Here is a 20,556-nt window from a genome sequence, read left to right on the forward strand (position 1 = left end):
CAATGTTTAGTGCTCACTCTAAATACATCTTGCTTTCTAATATATCAGGTATTCATATCTTACTTGGATAATTTAAAAAATTAATATCTCACAGTTAGTTCAAAATAAGCTGAGTTGGGGCACCTGGTGGCTCAGTCTGAGCAGGACACAATGCTTCACTTCAAGATCATGAGTTCAAGCCCCACATTGGGTATGGAAATTACTTAATCAAAATAATAATAATAATAATGATAATGATAGTAATAATCAGCTGAGATAGAGTGGAGAGAGATTAAAAACTGCTGTAGCAGTCTGAAAAAGAATGGGAAAGGCAACTGAATTAAGGTTGTGTCAGCAGAAATGGAGAGGAGGCAGTCGTAGGGGTGAGAGGGAAAATCTCTATTCCTCCTGAAAGGGTGAAAAACGAGAGAAGGAAGGAAGATTTAATATGGCTGACTACAATAGCAACATCTTTAACAAGAACAGGAAATAAGGAAACCTACAGATTTGTGAAGAGAAGATAATTTTTATTTTGGAGACACTGAATCTAAGATACTGATATCCAGGTAGATATACTGCAAGTCTCCCAGAAAGACATAATATTTAGAGACACAGATCAGAACTACTGTGGGGTTAAGCAACTAAATATTTGAGGTAACAATTATAAAACAACTGTAAGTGGACACAGATTGTACTTCTTTGTTATGATCACGGTCTAATGTTCCATTTGATGTTCATAAGACACTTAGTCCTGGAACAGGACATATTTATAGTTGGGTATTAAAATTGATCTTAAGAGGCGACAATACTATATTACATAATGGAATTCATTCACATTTCTTTTTTCAATAAATTCTTGCATAATCAAACCTGTCTTCCGTTTGGTTCATTTCCCACTTAAACTCTGTATCTAAATCAAACTGAATATGAATGAAATTTGCAGCAACATAGAAAATGTATTATAATCAAATCAAATTTTTATAAGTAAAAATTTTAAATGGTTTAAGTCATCTCAAGGCATTTTTTTTTTCCATCACAGTTCCATTAAAATGTTACTGCCCTGGATCCCCGCAGGATATTCAAGTCCATTGGTGGGGTTACTTGTGGCATTTTATAACTATTCAGATGGCTAAGTTTTGCAGCTAGGGGGTGCTGAAGGACTACAGAGAATTAGATTACATCTTATTTTTTAAAAATTTGGTAATCAGTGAAAATCTTTAAAAAATTAAACTCTTTAATGAAATAGCACTGAATTACATATATCAATTTGCATAAACAATATTTAAACACATTTTATCATTGAATTGACCATATAAACTCTCAGCTCCAACAAAACTCTCTAAATAATGTAAATATACTTACTTGGTCTTATGCTTGTGTTATATGAATTATGGATAATTCCAATTTCAGCTATGGAGAAATGAAAAAGTTACACTGGATTGATATCACTAGGAAACGGGAGACTTATAGATCATCAAGTGCCTATTTTCAGGTTCAAACAAGATCAATGTAAATAAATCTAAAAAGCCTAGACTTCTGACAAGAAAGAAAATACAACTAGCAGTAAGACCGAACTTAAACAAAGATATTACATACTCAATCTTTAAATGTTTTATAGCAAATCCAAAAAGTATTCAAATAAAAAAAAATGAATTCAGAAAAAAAGTCAATTTTACTTAAAAAATATGTAAGCATTTTAATAAAGAAGTTAAAATCCTCCCATGATTTTTCCCCCCAAACTCAAGTTATTTCCAGTAATAGTGTATTTTCTTCTTCATTTCTTAAAAATTATGTGAAATCACATATCCATTATTATATTCCAATTTAAAATATTTATGATTCTCTAAGGCACAATGATTTTGTATATTCTGTATCAACAAAATGAAATCCATGAAAATATATTTAGGCTTTAAGGTGGATTAAATAGACTTTCTTTTGCCAGAAATATTTAATCAATGTATCTATCCTTTATTTTTATCAGAAGTCAGAATTCAGTATGAATTTACGTAAATCTAGATTTCCCTTTGTTTCAAAAATGCTCTCTGTGTTTCATAAACTGGCATTTTGACAACACAGGCACACTTTAAAATGAGCTGATTTTACAAATTAGTAATTTTTTGAACTTTATTTCTCCACAGAGCCCACATAATTATAGTTGATATGTTTCTACTTACAAAGTTTAAACAATATGTAATATAATTTTGCTTAATCTGTGATAATACCATCTAATATTATACAAGATTAAGATGGTTTTTTCTCAAAGTTACAAGGAAGGAAATTTGAAATACTACATACATTAGAATGGTGATCATAACAGGATCCAGCGTGCACATCATTTTATTATGAGAATTATCTGAAGTATCTGCAATTTACACTAACTGAAGAGAATTGTTTGGATTTTATTTTATGTAGTATGCTTATCCTTCACTTATTCTTAAAGCAATGTGTTCGCTATACATATATACATCATTAGTAGAGCACAGAAGTAACAAGATCATGCTGCCATTCAAAAGTAAGGTGCCACATTTTTATTACAATCAAATGGCATCCAAAATGCAATATATTGCTATGAAAATGCAAAATTTCTCAGATTGGCATTTATGAGTGAGGCCGGTCACAATGAAATGGCATTTTATTTTACACAAATCAAAAAGATTTATCATAAATATATAGACCAATATATAACGTTGAAGAACAAGAAGCAGAAAGGAAACAATGCTCTCGCATAAAGATCAATTCGCTTTGCTGCTGTTGGAATAACAGGTTTGGCAGGCGGTGGCTTCTTGTTGTTCTTCGCCTGAGATTTCCCAAGCCCATTGTTGACTTCAATAGGTTTTCCATAGCAGTCATAATTGGATAATTCAAAATCTCTTGGTAAGCTTCCAACAATGCTGAAGTCATTAGACCTCAGGTCAGACTTGGAAGTGCACACCTTTTTGCATCTCGTCTCTCCTACCTGGACAGAGGACAGAGTACATTTAGAATTGTTCTATTCATAAAACATCTCTTCAAAAGGATATTTTAAAAATCTGCTAGTTTAGTCAGTTGACTACTATCTCGGTTTGACAAAAAAATCCAATAGTAACTGATGAGGCCGTCAGACTACTTGAATATTTAGGGTTCTAAAATGTCGCCCATATGACAAGGCTTATGTCATGGAATAAACTTTTGATTGGTTATTTTATGTCAAGGACTCAAAGCACAAATCAACATTTATCTTAGATACTCCCAGGTTTGTGAGAGTTCTCATTTGAAATACCAATAAACTACAATCTAATATTTAACCATTATACAGACCATATCACTACAATACATGGATAAGAGAAATCTTCTGGTACTTCTAACCTTTGACTTCCCCATGGATTCTATTTCTGGAGATGGTGGTTTTTAAATGACTGAGGCATTTATCTCTTCAATGAGACAGACTCTGTCTCTAAACTGCATTCACAACTAGGAACTAAAAATGGGTCATAGTGATCATGAACCAAAAATGAACTGGTGAAAGGCAATCATTCCTAATTTGTGACTAAGGTGAATTAGCCAACCACACTCAGAGAATCCAAAGAAATTATGTATATTTCAGCCAGATCATATGTCAAGTGATTATTCAGTTGATAATCTCTAAACTATTAAATTTATAACATTCCCTATAACATACAGAATAATTATTTCACATTGAACTCTCTCTAGCAATCAGAAATGCTCTCAGAAAATATAGATGGTGGGGTGTCTGGGTGGCTCAGTGGGTTAAAGCCTCTGCCTTCGGCTCAGGTCATGGTCTCAGGGTCCTGGGATCGAGCCCCGCATCGGGCTCTCTGCTCATTGGGGAGCCTGCTTCCCCCTCTCTCTCTGACTGCCTCTCTGATTACTTGTGATCTCTCTCCGTCAAATAAATAAATAAAATATTTTTTTAAAAAAAGAAAAAATAGATGCCAACCCCAACATCTTAAAATAACACTGATATTACAAAAGGCCACAGAAGAGTTGACTCTTGACTCTACTGCTTAATTTCCTACTGTTCTTAATCCTGAGTTCCACAGTTTGCCTTTGGAATCTCCATTATTGATATTTACTGCTTTTACTGAAAAAGGAAACCTGTCATTATATACTCTTAGTACACTACAGCCACTCTAGTTTTTGCCTTTTTCATAATACAATGACTAGTTATATAGATTCCATTCACCTTTACCAGATTATGGCTGGATAAAACTCATGCTTAATATAGGAATTAACACAAATTATTTCCCAGCAGTACTTCAGGTAGCAGGACCCTATCCTTTATCTGGACAAACAGAGTCATATCTTCTGGGCAAGAGCCAGATGTTAGTGTTTAGAGGAATACAGCACATAAAATTAAGATATAGTGGGTGAAAAACAAAAACAAAAACAAAACAAGTTAAGATGCGTTTGTGTATCTCCTATCATTATACATGTAGATTACTTCCATTTTTTCTTCAATTATGAACATGTCCTGGTAATGTTATTTTTTAAGCTGGTATATAAGTGTTGGCTTTAATTGTATATACTTTATACCACATAGATATGTGTACAATCCTGCTGAGTAAGAATTGTTAAAAATATGTTTATATAAATATAACTATATAAAAATACACAAGAAGCTGCTGATAAGTAGGAATGGGAATTGTGGAGCTGGAAATTTACCTATTTATTATATGTTTTTGGGGGGGGAATTTTACCCTTCTTAGTGTTTCATACTAAGGAAAAAAAAGATGTGAAACACCAATATATTAACATATTTAGAGAAGGTTTGGGATGTAAAATAGCTCAAAGTAGAAACATAGTTCCATACTGCTTTGATGGAACTTTGTTTAGCTAACAGAGGCAAACCTTAAGAGGATTCTCCCTCCCCTTTCCTAATGTGTAGTTACAATTTACCAATTGTAACTACAATTGTAGTTTGTACAAGTAACTACAATTGTAACTACCAATTGTGAGAACTCAACTGACTTTAAAAGAGTATGGCTTGATTGACTATTTTTGATTGAGCAACCACAAATTCAGGGTCTAGTCCATATCAATTTATGCAGTGTGTCTAGGAAAATATCTGGCAAAAAATAGGGACTGGTCAGTGGAATGAGAACAAAGCAGCAACTAAAATTGAAATTATTTAAATACGACTTTGGGAAATCACATATATATAATTATGAATATATATATTATAAATATATGAACATACACAAATATGTGAATATTGTAAATTATGATTATATAATAGAAAATATATTTTATATATATAAAACTTACTCTTATACCTTCCATTTAAATTCCCCAATTTAAAGTTTTAAAAGGCCATTTTCAGCAAGCATTCTGTGATTTAAATTCCACCACCACACACATGCACACACAGACTCACATTCATACTCCTACACATTTCTTATAAGTGTACCAGAAAGAAGACCACATTTAAAGCTCTAATTTTCCAGTCCTATTTGAAGAGTAAGTCAGCATTATCAGTGAACTTTTGTGAAGAGTAAAATTGCTACCTTGTTTGGAACAGAGGTTGAGAACAGTCTCTACATATCATATCTTTGTATTATCCCCAGACTCTCAGAGCAGTCATCAAAATCTGGGACTCTGTGGATATCCCATCTTGCTTTCTCCCTTTAGAATTCTCTACTCCAAAAGTTTTATTTACTAACTGTGCTTTAGAATCCACTTATCAAAACAAAGGGATATTCTAGCTTCTGCCAATAGACTCAATTCTTATCATTTACTTTACTTTCTCACAAAGAAAGCCATGCATATTTACTACAGAAACGCATTTACTTTAAATCATATTTTATACACAGCTCTAGGTATAGTTTTAGTATCTATAAATAACTAAATAAGTAATCAAATTTATATGATATTATAACCTAAGTCACACATAAATACTTGAAATTTTCTAATCTGTTTTATTTACATTTTTTTAAAAATAAACATATAATGCATTTTTATCCCCAGGAGTACAGGTATTTTATTTATTTATTTATTTATTTATTTATTTATTTATTTATTTATTTTTAAATAAATATATAATGTATTTTAATCTGTTTTATTTACAAAAACATATTCTTGGGTTCTGCTAGCCATTTCAATAATTTTAGAATTTTATCCACACAGTTTATTCAAAATATAGACATAGGATGCTATATTTAGTCAGATTATTTAAATATAGTATATATGTCAGTAAGAGAAGAATAATTTCTTCAATGTTAAAGTAATAACAGAAAAGTACTCCAAAGAGCTTCAGTTTGGTTGTACTAAATCTTCACTCATTTAATTTATTAAAACCTCTTCTAGAAATGTATTTGAAGGTTCTCTTATCTGAAAAGAGTTGTGTGTGTGTGTGTGTGTGTGTATGTGTGTACTGAAGGAGAGAACCTCTACTATAGAAATATCTTTTAATTATGTGACACAACTAAATAAGAAATAAGAAGTCCTCAGCTTCCTTAAATAGGCCATGATTCATTAACTAGTTGGCTGGGCTCAGCTTTTATCATTCATTGGAGATTTTACACAAACAACTTTTTTGGCTAATACTCTCCACACATAGTTATCATATCAAATATGTACTTAAAAGTACAAAAATATTTACAATGTAATATTATTTAAAGCAATTATAATATCACATCAAGAGGGATTCAATACACTCCTTATTAATAAGAAAGTAGTCCTACATAACACATTCTTAAAAGTGATCTTGGTTATATTAATCTCCAATTTACTATTTCTCAATTTTTCCTCATATAAATATGTGTCTCATTTACTTTCATCATATAAACTTGTCATTCCTGAAAATTACTGGTAGCAAAAATGAGCTAGTATGGTAATGAAACTGTCAAGAATAAAAAATGACGCAGATAAGAACTTCCTAATGCTTCAAATTACAACCTTTAGATTGTGTGTGTGTGTGTGTGTGTGTGTGTGTGTGTGTGTGGTTTTCAGTTTGAGTCACACATTTAAAAGGAAATCACCATATGGAATATTTCTTGACCAGAAAACTTACATATGATTTCATGGGGATAATATTATCTTTTGCAGTTAATAAAAATATGTTCAAAAGGGAATAATTTCTATATATTTTACCCAATTTAAGGCATTCCTTATTTTTAAAAACCCATCACTACTATAGGAAACAACTATCTCATTCATACTTAAACAACAGGTTTTATGTTTTTAATTGTTCAAATCATAAGGCAAAGACACTATTTTGTCTTTTATTCACAACATCTTTCTTATGAATAGCACATGGTACACACCAGGCATTGGGGACAGGATGATATTAACAACAGTAGGTCCTCAACTAAATTTAAGGGGGAAATAACCCAGATAATTATGTGTGTATGATGACAGATTTATGTATGCAGGCAAAATTTTAAAACATGCTAAAAGCTAGATTACATTATCATTGCTGTTTCTTATTACACGTTTTAAAATTATTCCTTTCCTTAGCAAACACAGTATAATTTTAAAAATCAGCATCAAAAATTCCCTATAATCCAAATTTCATTGTGCTTTCATTAATAACTATTGTTATTCTGTCTAAAAATAAATGACATATCCTTTTGAAACTGTGTACCACAGGGTTCATGAGGCTGAAACTAGCAGAATGTTGAAAGCTTGTTTTTCAGAGAATCGTTTCTCCCTAATCAGCTATTGTGTCTTTTCAGACCCTACTAACAAATCCACTAGCTGTTTCTGTAGAAGACTGAACTCAAGGTCAACCGACATGGTGCCAGCCTATGAACAAGCAAGGCCCTGCATTCTTTCACAGAGATAACAAGACTAAGACCCCATTCTAGTTTATACCAGCTCTCTGAGCATGCCCACAACCTCTTCTCCCTGTCCTAATATAACCTCCTGATGTGAGGGGCTGAATTTTTCCTCTTTCTGGCGTTAAGTCCCTCCCCAAAGTGAAATGAGATTTATGTTACATATATGTTTGCTCAGTATGTGTGGTCCATCTTTCCTCATGAATAGTCATAAGTTTCTCTGTCCTTTTCATCAATATGTATGTAATCTCTTACCCTGAATTTCCCCTTTAAAAACCCCACTTCTTCACCTGGAACCTCAGAGATGGTCCTTGGACACCAATCCACCATCTTCCCAGGTTGCCAGCCTCCTAAACAAAGCATTCTTTCCTTTTCAACCAACACTTGTCTCTTGAGTATTGTCTTTTGAGTGACAAGCAGCCAAACTTGGGTTTCAATAACAATTTCATAGAAATTACTATGCAAAAGTTTGTGTTTTGAAAGCAAAGTATACTGGAACAAATGCATTTTGAAACTAGAAAGTATATTTTTTCATAGCAAAGCCACTAAATTAAAAAGACAACAAATTTTAATTTCTCTCTTTTATATTTTTATGTCAATGTGTAACAGTCTTATGAATTTATCAAGCTTACATTTTTTCTTTAAGTTTGGCATATATATTAAAGATTTTAGTTTTTTTACTCATTCTCATTTTGAAGTCTATCTCAGGATACAAATGTTACATGGGTACAATGTTCATTTTAGAAGTTGCGTTTGGCCTGTAAACAATAAAAATAACTCATATTTATTTCTGGAGACTAAAATTTCTGGTGAACTTTTAAACTCCGTAAGTATCACTCTATGACTTTTGTAGCAAAATGTAACAGTTTCAGAATCCAAACACATGTTTTTCTATTAGTAAGCTCAAACACAAGGAATTAAAATATAGATGTTCTTAAATATGTTCAACTTTCCTTCATTGGGTAATTACTTTAATGTCTGAAAGCTAAATTTTAAAATAACACAATTCTGTGGAGAATTCAAGATGGCCTTGGAAGAACCTGATCTCATCCCTCCCATGGACCTAACCAATCTACAACCATATATGGAAAAATTCCCTCTGAAGGGGATCAAGAAAGTGGATGAACAGAGCCTCTGTACTAAGGGACATCAACAAAATGTGTAGAAGAGGCAGAGATATGGTCTCACTAAGGAAAAAAAAAAAAAAAAACACACCTTAGGCGCAGCACTCCATGTTTAGGAGGGATCTCAAAGTTACACAGCTTTACCCTGAGGAGGGAAAGACGTGAGCTCCAGGTCTTGCAACTTAACCCTTAGATTCTGCACAGGAGACATGAGTCCTCAAAATACCTAACTCTGAAAACCGATAAGGAATATGTCCAGGAAAACTACAGAACCATAGTAATTGAAAAACCCACTCTTAAAAGGCTCAGGTGCTGACTCACTTGACATGGAAACCAGTGCAAGAACAGGAGGCAGCTGAGCCTCTTTTCCCCCAGGAACTTAGACAGTAGAGGCAGCCAGTTTTACTACCTTGTTCTTCCATGCTGATCCTGGCACTGGTGAGTGCCATTTTAGAATCCTTCCTCTAGACTGCTAAGGTCAGAGGGCATGCTCCATAAAGGGTATCAAACAACCCTATGCCTTGGTCAGCCTTGCAGCTGACAAGACAATAACCCCATCCACTATGCCCCTGCAGCAGTCACAGCCAGGTATCCCAGCCAGCTGGGCCAGAGCCCACTCCCACCTATCACATGCCCACAATAGTCTTGTATGCACAACAAGAGGAGGGTGCACACAGCCTACACAGGGGATACTCCTGGAACACCTGGCTCCTGTGGCCAGGAAGATTTGCACTTCTGGGCCCCACAAGACAACACCTACATAAGGCCACTCCTTCCAGACCAGGAAAAAAAGCTGGACTACCTAATACTTAGTAACACACACAGAGAGTCAGGCAAATGAAGAGATGGAGGAATATGTTCTAAATGAATAAGCAAGACAAAATCTTGGTAAAAGAACTAAATGAAATTGAGTAAACAATCTACCTGATAAAGAGTTCATAGTAAAGGTTATAAAAATGCTCACCAAACTCAGGAGAAGAATGGATGAAAACAGTGAGAATTTCAACAAAGAGATAGAAAATATAAGAAAGCACCAACCAGAGCTGAAGAATGCAATAACAAAATGTTAAATACGCCAGAGGGAATAAACAGTAGATTAGATGATACATAAAAATGGATCAGCAACCTGGAAGTCAGAACAATGAAAATAACCCAAACCGAACAACGAAGAGAAAAATAATTTTAAAACTGGGTAGTTTAAGGGACTTTGGGACAACATTAAGTATACTAATATTCACATTAGAACTCATACCACTCAATATCAAAAAACACAGTCCAGTTAAAAACTGGGCAGAAAGGGCACCTGGGTGGCTCAGATGGTTAAATAAGTGTCTGCTTTCAGCTCAGGTCATGATCTCCAGGTCCTGGGATCCAGCCCCACGTCAGGCTACCAGCTCAGCAGGGAGTCTGCTTCTCCCTCTCCCTCTGCCTCTCCTCTTGCCTGTGCTCTTTCTGTCTTTCTCTCTCAGATGAATAAATAAAATCTTTAAAAAAAGAACAAAACTGGGCAGAAGACCTGAAAAGACATTTTGCCAAAGTATATATATAGATGATCAACAGGCATATGGAAAGATGTTCCACATCACTAACCATCAGGAAAATGCAAATCAAAACCACACTGAGATATCGCATCACACCAATCAGAATGGCTAGTATCAAAAGAAATGACAAGTGTTGGTGAAGATGCAGACAGAAGGCAACCATTGTGCACTGTTGGCAGGAATGTAAACTGGTACAGCCACTCTGGAAAATAGAATGAAGTTTCCTCAAAAAATTAAAAATAGAGATACCATTTGACCCAGCAATTCTGCTTCTGTGTATTTATCTGATGAAAATAAAAACACTAATTTAAAAACACACAGGTGGGCGCCTGGGTGGCTCAGTGGGTTAAGCCGCTGCCTTCGGCTCAGGTCATGATCTCGGGGTCCTGGGATCGAGTCCCGCATCGGGCTCTCTGCTCAGCAGGGAGCCTGCTTCCTTCTCTCTCTCTCTCTCTCTCTCTCTGCCTGCCTCTCTGTCTACTTGTGATCTCTCTCTGTCAAATAAACAAATAAAATCTTTAAAAAAAAATAAAAACACACAGGTATCCCAATTTTTGCTACAGTATTATTTATAATAGGCGAGATACAAAAGCAACCTAAGTATCCACTGATAGATGAATGAATAAAGAAGATGTGGTAAATACATATAATGGAATATTACTCAACCACAAGAGAGAATGAAATCTTGTCATTTGTGACAAGAGGGGTAGACCTACAGAGTATTATGTTAAGTGAGAAAAGTCAGAGAAAGATAAATACTGTATTATTTGCCTTATACTTGGAATCAAAAACAAAACAAACAAGACTCAGAGATACAGAGAGATACAGAGAACAAACTGATGGTTGTTTCAGGGGAGGGGGGTAGGAGATGGATAAAAATAAATGAAAGGAATTAAAAGGTACAATCTTCCATTAATAAAATAAGTAAAGAGGGGCGCCTGGGTGGCTCAGTGGGTTGAGCCGCTGCCTTTGGCTCAGGTCATGATCTCAGGGTCCTGGGATCGAGTCCCACATCGGGCTCTCTGCTCAGCAAGAAGCCTGCTTCCCTCTCTCTCTCTCTCTGCCTTCCTCTCCGTCTACTTGTGATCTCTGTCAAATAAATAAATAAAATCTTTAAAAAATAAAATAAAATAAAATAAAATAAGTAAAGATATAGTATGTAAATTACAGCATAGGGAATATATTCAATAATTTTGCAACAATTTTGTATGGTGAAAGCTTGTGACTTGTCTTACTGTGCTGATTATTTCCTAATGCATATAAATATCAAATAACTATGTTTCCCATCTGAAACTAATATAATATTGTGTGTAATTACTCTTCAATAGAAAATAACATAATTCAGTCTAATGTTCTAGATCTTATTTATCCTTTATATCTATTGTCATAAAAATCTTGATATATTCTATGGTACTCTGAAAATTTCCTCCATCTACAAAATAAATAGCACCTATTCTGTAGAACTTCTTTGCTTTCTGTCTTGAGATCACTAGCCAGGGTTCAAGTTAGTGAGTAGAAGGATTAGTAGGTTGGAAGAAGGAGAAACTGACAAAAGACTGGGAGATATAAATGGAGATCAGCTGGGCACCTTCACTTGGTGGTGAGTTCTTGTGTGTCCTTTTTGCCTTATACATCCCAGATTTGAAGCTGAAGGAGCTGAAATTAATATGCCAATAGGCACAGATAAAAATAGCCCCAATAAAAGCCTGCTTCCTCTAGTCACAGAACAAAGAAAAAAGCAGCTTAGCAAGACGAAAACCCTTTTGGCTAATAATCTCTCTACTTGAGCCAAACACCACACACAAAAAAAAGTGTAACCCCATCTCCACTCATGCAGCAAAGGCTGAGCGGGGAACTGAGCCTTCCATGTTTAAGAGGCAGTAACAAGTTACCCAATACTCTCATTGCAGTGGTATTGGAGAAGGCCAGACAGGAAGCTGGGACTTCTAGACTTCCATCTCCATAGACCACTAACAAGGGTCTGCTTCTCCCACTGTATCAGTGGAGACTGTGTAAGCAACAAGGACGTTCACCCCCACCCAGCAGAAACAAATTGCTTCCCCTCTTTTACACTGAGGATGATGTCACAGGAGGCCTAGCAGAGAGGCAGGACTTTCATCACCACAGAGTGGTAACAAGGGCATTCCCCCTGTCATATCAGTGGAGACCACATGGGATATTAAAAATTCCCAATCCCACCCTGAAATAATGAAGAGACCCACACAGTGTGAGGATCTGAACTTCTACTTCTGGAAGTACTGATGCAGCACCCTTCCTTCTCCTGGAAGGACACAGTAAGAGAAAGCCCACTAAAACAAGAAAGGCAAGTTTAAACAAGATTCAGAGTCTCAAAAAATAATATGAAAATGTTCAGGTTTCAACAGAAATCACTCATCATATGAAGAACCAGAGAAGATCTCAAATTGAATTTTTTAAAAAATATGATCAGTAGATACCAACACCAAGATGAAAAATGTATTAGAATTATCTGAGAAAGGTTTTAAACATGAATGATAAAAATGCTTCAATTAGGTATGGTGAACAATTGTTCAAAATCTTTTGGAAAATAGAGAGCCTGAGCAAAGAAATACAAAATCTAACCAAAGAAAGAATGAAAGAAAGACCAAATGGAGATTTTATTACTATAAAATATATTAAGCAAAATATAAATTTCAGCAGATGAGTTCAACAGAAAAATGGAAGGGGCAGAGGAAAAAATCAGTGGATTAGAAGATATAACCAAAGAAATTATCCCATCCCAATAAAACAGAGAAAGTCAACTAGAAAAAATGAAAAGCCTCAAGGATCTGTGGGACTATAACAAAGAATCTAACAGTTGTGTCATCAGAGACTCAGAAAGTTGGGAGAAAGATAGCAGAGCTGAAAAGATACTCAGACTCAGAAAGTTGGGAGAAAGAGCAGATCTGAAAAGATACTCAAGAAAATAATAGCTGAGGAAAACATGGGTGGCTCAGCGGGTTGAATGTCTGACTTTGGCCCAATCATAATCCCAGGGTCATGCGATCAAGTCCCACATCAGCCTCCTTTCTCTGCAGGAGCTGAATACATGCAAAGAAATCCACACCAAAACATAAAGTTTAACTTCCCAATAATAAAGACCAAAAGAAGTCTTAAAGGTGGCCAGAGAAAAACGAAAGTTTACCCTCGGGGGAAAAACAGTACAAATGAAGTGGAGTTCTCTTCAGAAGCCACAGAGGTCAGAAGGAGGTAGCACAATTATTTTTTATGTGCTAAAAGAACTGTCAACCCAGAATCCTATAACTAGTGAAAATATCCTTCAGAAATGAAGTGGAAATCAAAACTTCCTCAGATGGAGGAAAACTAGAACAATTTGTTACCAACAGCATTATCCAAAATAATGGATAAAGGAAATACTCTAAAAGTAAACAATGAAAGACATCAGAAAAAAAGAACATGGTAAGCAAAAAGATATATAAATATAATAAGCTTTCCTTCTCGCTCTCAGTTTTTCTAAACTATATTTGATAACAAAACAAAAATTTTAACACTTTCTAATTAGGTTCTAAGAAATATTTACAATTCTATCGTAAACAGAAAGTTAAAGGGATGTTAAAGAATATAACATCACACAAACTGGCAAAATGATGACACTAGTAGACCATAACAAGTTATGTACATGTAATTAGTATCTAGAACAACCACTAAACAAGATAGACAAAGAAATATACTTAAAAACAATATAGAAAACTCAAAATGTCATTCTAAAAAATGTTAAAGTAACCTTCATGAAAACAAGAAACAGAAAAGAGGGAGATTAAAAAAAAATGAAACATAAAAGAACACTGAAACAATAGAATGAAATCCTAACATATCAATACTTAAATTAAATTTAAATGATCTAAATATACCAATCAAAACATGAGAGTGGTGGAGCAGATTAAAAGCCATAAATCAACAATATATGTTGTCTGCAAGAAACTTACTTCAAATACAGTGATACAGACATGCTGGGTGGAAAAGGCTTGAAAAGACATGTCAAACATATGACCTCTCTAAGGTCATGACGACTCTGCAGTAATGAAAATAGTGTATTTATTCTTCATATTCTTCATAAAGAGAGTTTAATGACTTAACTAGAATTTTTTTTAATTTTTCTAAAAATTCTAGCTTCAGATAGCACCACATAGAAACAGTTTGCCTCCTTTTGTATTTAAAAAAGAGTCTGTAGCATACTTGTCTAACATTCTAGGTAAGGGATATGGCTGTAATTAACAAACTAATAGACTAATGGCCCATGTTAATGGAGCTATGATATAGAAGGAAGAGGTAAGGTTTTCAAGGTTGTAGGACAGTATGAACCTATTAGTCTCTTACGGAATTTATCATGCAAAGCTCAATGGACATAGTCTCCTGGTTTACTACTCTTCCCATACAGAAGACATCAATCAGGTACACTGGGGTAAGTGGATAGCTATATTTAATCCATGAAATAGACTACTGCTCCAGAATTTATCAGAATCTAAAGGCATTGCCTACTATTCTTAAATCTATGATCAAGTGACAAGGCAATGTCCAATTCTGTAAGCACTCCCCACTAAGCTGGACAGATCCTAAACCATAGGTATAGTGAGAGACAGTCAGAAGGTCTATACTTTGGCAAGATCTCCACATTCAAAGGTAGCCATCAAAGCAGAAATGTACCATGAAACTCCATGGAAAGTCTTCTAGAAATTTGATACAGTGTGGATTCCTGTTTCTTAATTAGTATTTAACCTAAGTGTTTTTTTTTATTTTTTTTTTCCAAAAAGTATGCTGTGTACAGTTCCTTTTTTTCTGTGAGAGAAAAATGAGTGAGCACCAATTCTATCAAACCTTCACACCCACAGAAAAGTATCATTCTCCTGATACTTCAGAGAGGATAGGGGAAAGAATTTCCCTGGACAGTTTCAATCTTACCTGCAAAGTGCTAATGTGAACAGGAGTGCCTGTACCGTTGACAGTATTCTTTTTAGCAGCATTTCCACCTTTCCCATCTGCTTGCTCAGCCTTAGCAATTCTGGCTTTTTCTGCTTCAACTCTTTTGGGGTTATTCAACATCACCTGGACAACTGCATACTCCACCAGGGAAGCAAACCCAAAGAGAAGACAAGCAATGAGCCATACATCAAGAGCTTTCACGTAGGATACTTTGGGAAGCTCGGCAGCAAGGGTTGTACACTCAGAGGCCAAGCTGAGTACCGAGAAGATACCTACAGAAATAGAAATGGGAGTTAAAGTTGTTTTTTACCCCTGTGAAATGTTCTGCAAACATTACTTTTGGACAATATCTCTCTCCAGTAAGTTGCAATGCTTCTCAGGTCTCTTTCAAGCTCAAAGAGTACAAAAAACAATACTAACATACTTTTTATCTTAGGATTTGTGAATGTAGTTGGAGATGTTTATATATATTTAATACTTAAAAGTAAACAGAAATTTAAACCAAGGTGTAAAAACACAATTTAGACCAGGTTTAAATACTACAGATGTCTAAAAACTATTTTGTAGTATCTCAGAGAAAGCTACAAAGCTCTCTAATTAGTTATTTCATTTTTCCACTTTATTTTAGACAGTTATAGAACTGAATTTTACCCAATGAAGAACTAAACCTGAGCCAGAATGGAACATATAAAACAATTTTCTGATAAGGTTCACAATTAGAAAACAAAATCTAATAGAAAAGATAAAGATAGAGTATTCCTGATTATTTCAGGGAAACAAATGATTTCAGCTTTTCAAGGAAAGAATAATATTCTGCTACATGTAATATTAACCACTTATGGAAAGCTAACTAGTTATATATCAATTTAAGTCAAATAATTATAAGATCCCAAAGGAAAATTGCATTAATTTATATCCCTCCTTTTCTTTCCACTTGCCATATTCCCAGCCTTTCCTTTTAGTCTTTGTCTCCCTTCCTTCATATTTTCAGAAGAGGGGATGGGCAAATATGACCCACTGGCACTAACTACCAATAATACACGAATCAGAAAAAATCTTATATGATGTTAAGGGAGACTCACTTTCATGTAGGAAATAGGTTTGCCTTGACTCTGTGAGTCCATTTCACTTATGGGGCAAAGTACACTTTTTAATTCTTAGATTTGACCACCCCTGAGAGTTAATGATACGTTATCCTAATAAAGATGTACGTGGCTCTCTTTTCTCTTGCTTTGGAAATATGGTAAGTACTATATTAGTATTAATAATCAGTTAAAACATTGAAAAATATATTCCATCAGTTGAATCCTGAGGCTCTTGAAAGTTACAGAATTTGTTGGTTTGTTTTTTTGTAAGTATGCAAGAGTTTAAAGAGTCTCTACTAGAAAGAAAGGTTTCTAGCAGATGGAAACAATATTACTTAGAATATAAAGACTTGATAAACATCTAATATGCTATTAAACTAATTATCCTTAGTCCTGAGGAAAACTAAGAACTAATTAATAGGACTATATTTTAAAAGCTAATATAGGTCTTAATGTTTCTAACCTGAAGTGGAAAATAACATAAAAATCCAAGGTCCTATCACTTATTTCTTGAAACTACAGTGAGTTATACCTATGGGCATTAATTTGGCAAATGATATTTCCAAGTCAATTTTTCTATTCTTAATTAAATGTTATCTGTCAACCTATCAATCAAAAATAAGCCTTACTGGGGCGCCTGGGTGGCTCAGTGGGTTAAGCCGCTGCCTTCGGCTCAGGTCATGATCTCGGGGTCCTGGGATCGAGTCCCGCATCGGGCTCTCTGCTCGACGGGGAGCCTGCTTCCCTCTCTCTCTCTCTCTCTCTCTCTGCCTGCCTGTCTCTCTGTCTACTTGTGATCTCTCTCTGTCAAATAAATAATAAATAAAATCTTTAAAAAAAAAAATAAGCCTTACTTAATTCCTTGAGATAGAATATATTGACACACCATTCTCCATGTTTCCATAGCATTTCATGTTCATCAATAACAGATAATATATCAAGCTTAGTATTATACCTGAATATTTTTTGATATATTAGAAACTTCATGAGAAAATGGAGAATAATGTCAGATTATAGAGGGTCTTAAAAACCCTATGATGAATTTACCATATTTGGTAGAAAATATTAAGAAACTGTAAGCTGAGGGAAGAGAAATGACATTATCAAAAGAATGTCAAAAACATTACTTTGGTAAGGATATACAAAACAGACTAAGGAAGGAAAAAATAGCAGTTTCAGAAAGAAAGCATGAGAAAAGAAGGATAGGACTAATATAAAAAGGATTTTGAAAAGAACATTTTAAAAGACTTGGTTATTGATTGAAGGAAGAAGGAAAAGATTGAGAAAATTTTCTGAAAAACAATAACTAGAAAAGTACCCATGAAAGATGGGAAGAAGAGACTTAGAAAAGATAATGACTTTGGTAATGAAAATACTGAGTTAGGTTAGATAAAGGCCAAGAAACTGATGACCATGACAGAGCACAAAGCACCTGAGAGTTTTGTAAAACGAAAGAAAGATCAGCCAATATGAAGCTGGAGGTCATGCTGAAAATGCAGAAAGCTTTGTGAGGAAAAGATGCTGGAGTGTCAGAGAAAGGAAACCAAAGAAAGAGAGAAGGGACTGCCTTTTAAAAGGAATGATATGACATTAATAGATGTGGGGTGGGGGGGGAGAAAGGAGGTATTTATAATTTCAGGTATTAAGTTAGAAACCATGATAGTCAATTCTATTAGGATTTTATCATTTCAAAGACAAAAGAATAGAAATGGAGATGAGTTCTGGAGGAGGAGAATGTGAATATCATTGTATGCCTTCTCTTTAAGAAATCATATTAAAACAGGAAATATTCTTTTTTTTTTTTAATCCTAAAATAGGAAATCATGGGGCACCTGGGTGGCTCAGTCATTAAAGTGGTCAACTCTTTATTTCACCTCAGGTCATGATCTTGGGGTGTGAAATTGAGCCCCGTCTCAGGCTCTGCCCTCAGACAGAGTCTGCTTCATATTTTTCTCTCTCTCTCTCTCTCCCTCCATCCCAACCACCCTCATGTACTCTCTCTCTCTCTCAACAAATAAATAAAATCTTTTTTAAAAAGAAAATCTGAGCAAATAATATTCCTTTAGACAAACATTGTGACTTTATCTTAATACATTCTTCAAATAAAATTACTTCATTATTAAATAATGCATAGTGAATTTCTATCTGCATTTTAATAAATCATAAGCCAATCAAAGGAAATTCCACTGCTGGGTATCTACTCAAAGCAAATGAAAACTCTAATTTGAAAAGATATATGCACCCTTAAGTTTACTGCAGGATTATTTACAATAGCAAGATATGAAAGCAACCAAGCGCCCAATGATAGATGAATGGATAAAGAAGATGTGGTATATGTGTGTGTGTGTGCGTGTGTGTGTGTACAGTGTAATATTATTCAGCCATAAAAAAATGAGATTTTGTTATTTGCAGCAATAAGGATGGAGCCAGAGAGTAGAATAGAATGCTAATGTAATAACAAATGCCATGAACTGGTCAAGGAGTAACTTCAAGTGTTCATATATCTGTCTAAACTCCAAATAATTTTTATACCATTAAGTGATAATCTATTTATCAAATTCATAGATGTGGAATTGTGATTAATAAAATGAAACTTCATTTAGAAGTACTACTAAATTATATTGGGATGTTATCATTTCATAATGCCTTAATCAAAGGATACTAAAGGAAAACCATTATTAATATCATGTCCAAATTAAAATCCAAAAAGACTTTTTGACATTTCTGAAAGAGGTCCTGCTCCAGACGAAAAGAGTATAAGAAAGAAATGTATGTATGTGTGGTCTGCTAGAGGTCTGAGTTGTAACCTAAATTATCAAATCTTTTGACGAAGTTATTTGTTAAAAAAAATTCCTTTTTAGCAGCAGTTCGAGTTTTATGCACCAGAGAAAGCGAATGTTCTGTATAATTTATAATAGTTAGTTCCATAGTTGTTTGCATAGTTATTTCCATACTTAAAGAAGTAACTAAGGACACAAGTCTTCACCTAAAATTCATAGAGGGAGCTTTCATGTTTTTTAACAATGGAAAAGGTAAATCAAAACGAGATTGGGAGAATATCCAGTGTCTTTTCATGTGTTTATTGGCCCTCTGTAAATCTCTTGGAAAAACATCTATTCAAGTCTTCTGCCCATTTCTTAACTGGACTTTTATTTTGTTTTGTTTTTTTTTGCTATTGAGTTGTATGTCTTTGTTTATTTTGAATATTAGCAAATCATATCATATGATAACATATCATATCATATGATAACATATCAGATATATGATTTGCAATTATTTTCTCCAATTCAGTAGGTTATTTTTTCATTTTAATTGATGGTTTCCTTTGCTGTGCAGAAGTTTTTTAGTTTGATACAGTCCCATTTGTTTATTTTTGCTTTTGATGTCAGACTCAAAAAATCATCACCAAGACCTATGTCAGGGAGCCTACCACCTGTTTTCTGATAGGAGATTTATGGTTTCAGGTCTAATACTTAGTCTTTAATCCATTTGGCATTAATTTTTGCACATGTATAAGATAGTGGTCCAGTTTCATTCTTTTGCAGGTGACTGTCCAATTTTCCCGGCACTACTGAAGAGACTGTCCTTCCCCAACTGTATATTTTTGGCTCCGCCATTATAAATTAATTGACCATATATGCATGGGTTTATTTCTAGGCTCTCTATTTTGTTTCATTAAACTGTGTGTCTATTTTTCATGTCAATACCATACTGTTTTAACTGCTATAGCTTTGTAGTATAGCTTGAAATTAGGGAGTGTGGATACCTCCAGTTTTGCTTTTCTTTGTCAAGACTGGTCTGGCTATTCAGGATTTTTTTGTAACTACATACAAATTTTAGGATTGTTCTATTTCTGAGAAAAATGCTATTGGAATTTTGATAGAGATTCCACTGAATTTGTATACTGCTTGGAGTAATATAGACATTTTAACAATATTAATCTTCTAATCCATGGGTGTGGAATATTTTTCCATTTATTTGCATTGTCTTCAATTTATTTAATGACATGTAGTTTTTAATATATAGCTCATTTATATCCTTGGTTAAATTTATTCCTAAATATTTTATACTTTTTAATGCAATTGCAAACAGG

General features: G+C 34.3%; 1 protein-coding gene across 1 annotated transcript in view; it reads right to left on the minus strand.

The window, feature by feature from the left end:
• Window positions 1-467: 467 nt before the first annotated feature.
• Window positions 468-20,556, minus strand: part of GLRB (glycine receptor beta) — a 101,851-nt gene continuing 81,762 nt past the window's right edge. The window contains exons 9-10 of the mRNA XM_047717816.1: window positions 15,358-15,650; window positions 468-2,935 (exon numbers count right to left, since the gene is read on the minus strand). Of these exons, the coding sequence (XP_047573772.1) occupies window positions 2,639-2,935; window positions 15,358-15,650 (590 nt within the window). The 3' untranslated portion in view covers window positions 468-2,638. The remainder of the gene's footprint in view (window positions 2,936-15,357; window positions 15,651-20,556) is intronic.

The sequence above is a fragment of the Lutra lutra genome, chromosome 2 (genome assembly GCF_902655055.1).
Source record: "Lutra lutra chromosome 2, mLutLut1.2, whole genome shotgun sequence".
NCBI lineage: Eukaryota > Metazoa > Chordata > Mammalia > Carnivora > Mustelidae > Lutra > Lutra lutra.